The following is a 5,427-nucleotide window of genomic DNA, read 5'->3' as shown; positions in this document are numbered from 1 at the left end:
ATGAGCAGTGGACCAATGAGAGGCCTTTGCTGATGAGCAGTGGACCAGAACACCTGTCAACAGGTGCACAAGTCTGACTGAGAGTTACAGAAACACCTGATTGGCTCAGAGGCTTGTTCAGGTAGGTGCTAGTCCACCAGGTCCCATCAGGCTGGTTTGATTTTAGTTTAGTGTTTCTGTTGCACCACAATCCAAAGCAGCGTCATGATGATCACTAGATTTTCATTTATAATTACTTCTGTCAGTTTATTCCAGTGACTGAAGCTGTCGTTTCCTCCTCTAGTGGGAGGTGTGAACACACCTGAGGACGGCTGTAGATGTTCACCTGTTCCTGTCAATAATCAGAACATCACAATGGCTCCAGATTACAGCTTTATCATAATAACTATGATCCATCACTGATGCTTCAGTTTCTGGTGTTAGCATCTGGCTACATTAGCAGGAAGCTAATGAGGCGGTTGTAGCGTCTCCACAGATCATCAGCCTCAACTAACTAGAACTCAAACTAGTTTCACTGTTTGTATGATTTAAAACGAGCGTTTAAACACTTCAGGAAGTTCAGTCTCACCTGGACAGGTGTCCATAAGGGACCTAACTGTTGTGTACGGAACCAGATGTGATGCTGCTGCAGGACTGTGTGAACACCAGCTGCTGACAGAAGCTCATCCCTGGAGCTGACTCACCTGCTCACAGGTAGAGCCGGTCAGTATCACTGAGACTACGTTACTCTGAAACACAGCAACAACACCTAAAAGAACCACTAATGAAATGTCACAAGTCCCCAAAATAAAACCAAAAGGTCAGGAGCACATGTTGACTGTTAATGACCTGAATTATGTCATAAATACTAAAAATGGAAACAACTGAAACATGTTGAAAGCTGTCAGCAGGATGTTGAACACATGGAAGAACGTCTGGAAAGGCTCCCAAAACAAAACCAGAAAATACAAGGAAGTAGTGAAACCTCCATGTTGAGAAAGAAGTGGAACGAGAAGAAGAACCTGAATCAGTGAAGACGCCTTTAAAGACGTTATTTTATCAAACTGCACACATTCAGTAACGAACAGCAGCAGATTGACAAGAAACAGAACGATGAAACCTCTCTGTGAAACCATCCATCATCTCCACACCTTCATCCTCACCAGGGTCATGGGGGGCGGAGTCTATCCCAGCTGACTCAGGGTGAAGGCAGGTTCACCTGGACAGGTAACCAGTCTATCACAGGGCTACACTTAGAGACAGACAACCAAGCACACTCACATTCACACCTACGGACAATTTACAATCACCAATTAACCTCAGCATGTTTCTGGACTGTGGGAGGAAGCCGGAGAACCCGGAGAGAACCCACGCTGCACGGGGAGAACATGGAGACTCCACGCAGGAAGATCCCGGGTGTCCTCACCGGGACGTGAACCGGCGACCTTCTAGCTGTGAGGCGCTAACGGTGCTAACCACTGAACCACCTGCAGCCCTGAAACCTTCAGATAGATGGAAATAAAACAGACAGATTTCTGGATCAGAGTGAATAAAAAGCAAAAATATGTTTAAAATCATCAACAAAACGTCCCACAAGTGTGAGGACGTGAATGAGAGGTCCAAAAACATGAAGGTAAGAGGAAACCGCATGAATTCATAAAAACAAACCGGCACAAAAACGTTTTTACTCTTAACATCACCTTAAGACTGCTGTGGGGGTTTTTGTACAAAAACACCCCAAAGACTTCTGTGTAAAAACCTCCCACATGTTTAATCACATTTACTAAAAGACCTCCTGCTGGTAAATCTGCCTCTGGAGTTTAAAACCTTCACTTTTATTTGATCCCTGATTTTACTCAGACGTCACCACGAGAGCTTCCAGTTCATCAGGTATTGATCAGGTTATAGATGGACCCTGATCATCACCTCACAGCACCTTCAGATGAAGACCAATGAAATACGGACTCTATCAGAATGTTCTTTACCTGCAGCTGATCAGAACATTTCTATAGAACAGGTTGGCCCAGATCTTCCAGGTTCCTCCAACATGAAGACGATCAGCGGTTTGGAGGACACGCTGGTTGGAGGTGACGTCTGATGAACACGTTGGATCCATACAGTCGCCTCTTTAATCTAACCCCTCACAGACCTACAGCAGCACCTGGAGCTCTGATGTTCTGACGGCTGCTCTCCAGGTTACTTCCACCTGATAAACCCGTAAGAGGAAACCCGATAAACGGACCCGAGTCCCTGCAGCGACCTGCTGGAGGAATAAAGACAGGAGTCGGGCCTGTGTTTGATACCAGGTGGTGCTTTATTGAGTTCACTCCCGCGCCATCAGCTTCTGCTTCTTCAGCTTCTTCTGTGAGACCTGCAGACACAAACACCGGGTTAGTGGGCAGCCGGGTCCAGAACCGTGACCGAGGCGTCTCCGCTCGCTCGCTCAGAATTCAACAGGTTGTTTTCATCAGAAATCCAAAGGTGTCCTAAGAAGTCATCAGCGCGACAGCAGAACCAGAACCAGCCTCCATCAGTGTCTGAAGGCTCCCGGTCCCTCTGACCTGAACCAGCACCAAGGCCCAGGTGCTCTCTGGTCTTAACTCCAGCTTCACTCTGACGGTTCATCTAAGAACCCGTACAGGACCATCAGTTGTCTGGAGCCAGAACTGAACCAGATGAAGCCGGTACCGCTGAGCTCCCACTGTGCATTCATCTGCTTTAAACGTTTGGCACTAAAATCAAGATGAGACGTCTCCTCGGTTCCTCTGTAGGTCCTGGACTTACAGAGGAACGTAGAACTCTTGTAAACCGGAACCAGAGTCCAGCTGCAGAACCCCGTCATGTACACATGAAGGTAAAAGATGAGGAGATCTGAGAAGTTCTACCGGACCGACTGAGCTCCTGACTGGTCAGTACCACGAGCTTCTAAAGCTTCAAGAGCCTCAGCTGGGTCAAGCGAGAGTGGACCGGAACCTTGGGTGGGACACTGATGGAGGAGGAGCGGCTCAGACGTGGAGGGAACCAGCCAGCAGCACCGTGACCATCAGAACTCTGCTGGTTCCCACTCGGCATGTCGCCGACCCACGGGTCTGAGCGGCCCAGAACCCGTCTTCCAGGGAGCCTCACCTTCTTCTTCTGGGCGACCTCCTCCTCTGGCTTGGGGACGATCTGCTCCTTCTCGGTCAGGATCATCTCGATGTGGCAGGGCGAGCTCATGTAGGGGTTGATCCGGCCGTGGGCCCGGTAGGTGCGGCGCCGCATCTTGGGGGCCTTGTTCACCTGGATGTGCTCGATGACCAGAGAGTCCACATCCAGACCCTGGAACAGAACCGGGTCAGAATGAGCTTTTTAATGGTAAAGATCAAACAGGCAGAGGTTCATTTATTCACCTGCATTTAAATCAGCTCAGTTTAAACTAATCATCTAATATATTATACAAGTTCTTCAGCTTCTGTCCTGTATCAGAACCATGTTTGGACCTGGAATCAGAGACCAGTAAAAGATAAATAAATCCACATCAGAAGCTGGAACCCTGTTCTTGGCCTCTCTTCCAGAGAAGCGACCCGTTAAGCTGCTGTCAACAGGTTCCCTCCATGTCAGTCTAAACGGGTCCTGAGGGCGTGTTCTGGTCCGTGGTACCGGCCTGCGTCACTGACAGATTGCTCAGATGTGGTTCTGTTTTCATGGTTTATACAAAGGTGTCCTAAATGGTCGTCATCGCAATCTGCCCCCAGTCAGAACATCGGTCCACACGGACCAGAACATCAAACAGGAAGTTCTATTCTTTAGCGTTCAGAGCTCCTCTGGCAGCTGGACCCATTAAACCCACCTCGTTAGCTGCTGCTCAGGTGGACCACACCTGAAGAGACCTCCTCAGTGTTTCCATTCTGTGATGTTTGGACTAACGTGGTGTGTAGTCGGTTCTGTTCACCGTCACTGACAATTACATCTGGTATCTTTGGGTTTTCCTGCTCAAAGTTCTATCCATCTATCTGAACTGAATCTATCTCAGAACTGGTTTCTGTTGTGAACAGATGGGCCCAGTAGAGGGAAGGATTCTGCTGATGTTCTGAAGACCAACTCTTTGGGTCTGATTCAGCCCACATGAACAAAGTCCAGCTGCAGCTCTGAGGATCCGACAGTGAATCGAGCTGCATGTTAAAGCAGCAGTTCTGAACCCAGCAGAGGACGAGCTGGACCAACAGAACCAGCTGCTAGGTGTGTTTTCATTTGAGCTGAATCTGTCTGCAGCCTCTTCATGTTTTACTGTTTAGTGGTTGGACTCCTCCAGCCTCTCGCTAACGAACCCGTCCTGATCAGTGTCGTCGGTGTATTGTTCTTAACGAGGCATCAGAACCGCCACCAATCACACCAACCAACCCGGGCTGCACCAGAAGCTCCACTCTGACTGACCTTGAGCTCAGCGTTGCTCTCGGCGTTCTTGAGCATGTGCAGGAGGAACTCGGCGCTCTTCTTGGGCCAGCGTCCCTGCGTCCAGCCGAACTGTTTGGCCTGAAAACAACACAGCGGGTTCAGAACAAGTTCTACCTCAAAGCATGACAGCGAGCTCACCCACGGACGCTGCTCAGACTGAAAGTTTAGTTTCATCTTTGATCCAAAGGTGTCCTAAGAAGGTCATCAGTGCAGCAGGTGGAGCGACTCCGCCTCCTGCCGGGCCTCACCTGAGCGCAGCGTCCGACGCCGCCGTTGTAGCGACGGAAGGGAACGCACTGGTGCTTGACGATGACGTCCCGCAGGTACTTGTTGGCTTTACGGATGTGCATTCCTTTGATGGCCTGAGCCGTCTCACGGGTGTTCTGTTGGGAACAGACAGAACCGGATCAACACAGAGTACTGGACTCAGGGTTCTGATGAGAGCAGAACCAACCGGGATTCATCACCAGCGGTTTTAATCAGGAGTTAGTTTTGTGTTTCTGAATCAGTCTAAACTCTGATCTCGGGTTCTAATGTGAGTATATTCTGGTTCCGTTCATCTGGGACAGTAAACTGAACATCGTAACAAGACGTCTGTCCCTTTGGGGAACACACTGAACAGATTTCTAACATAATTTAAACCATGTTATCTGCTGTTCACACCAACTCAGCGACAGGTTGGAGTGCTTCCTGTCTCTCAGCAGCACATCCATACGTCTGTCACACGTTGGTTAGAAAAGCAGCAGGAAGTGAATCAACTGAGTCAGGACGGTTCCAGCTGTACGCATCAGTCCCAGAGTAAATGAAATGTGTGACCTGGACTCAGAACCACAGCTAAACTGGCATCACTTCACTATTAACTATTACGTTTAGTTCAGTCAGTTGTTCCATCAAACCATCAGGAGTAAAAAGTCCAACTACAGCATCACTTTCCTAAAATCAACCAGGACAGTAACACACAGCTACATCATCACGTGAACAAGCAGCTACACTCAACAGGAACAACTCAAGACC

The 5,427-nt window shown here is 48.8% G+C and overlaps 1 protein-coding gene across 1 annotated transcript in view; it reads right to left on the bottom strand.

Annotated features, from left to right (window-relative positions):
* Positions 1–2,269: 2,269 nt before the first annotated feature.
* The window catches only part of rpl17 (ribosomal protein L17), a 6,631-nt gene continuing 3,473 nt past the window's right edge, over positions 2,270–5,427 (bottom strand). The window contains exons 4-7 of the mRNA XM_008297647.1: positions 4,662–4,796; positions 4,393–4,491; positions 3,106–3,297; positions 2,270–2,350 (exon numbers count right to left, since the gene is read on the bottom strand). Of these exons, the coding sequence (XP_008295869.1) occupies positions 2,303–2,350; positions 3,106–3,297; positions 4,393–4,491; positions 4,662–4,796 (474 nt within the window). The 3' untranslated portion in view covers positions 2,270–2,302. The remainder of the gene's footprint in view (positions 2,351–3,105; positions 3,298–4,392; positions 4,492–4,661; positions 4,797–5,427) is intronic.

This window comes from Stegastes partitus, unplaced genomic scaffold (assembly GCF_000690725.1).
Source record: "Stegastes partitus isolate 25-593 unplaced genomic scaffold, Stegastes_partitus-1.0.2 Scaffold1232, whole genome shotgun sequence".
NCBI lineage: Eukaryota > Metazoa > Chordata > Actinopteri > Pomacentridae > Stegastes > Stegastes partitus.
Note: the sequence above shows the minus strand (reverse complement) of the source record. Positions and strands in the feature narration are given on the sequence as shown.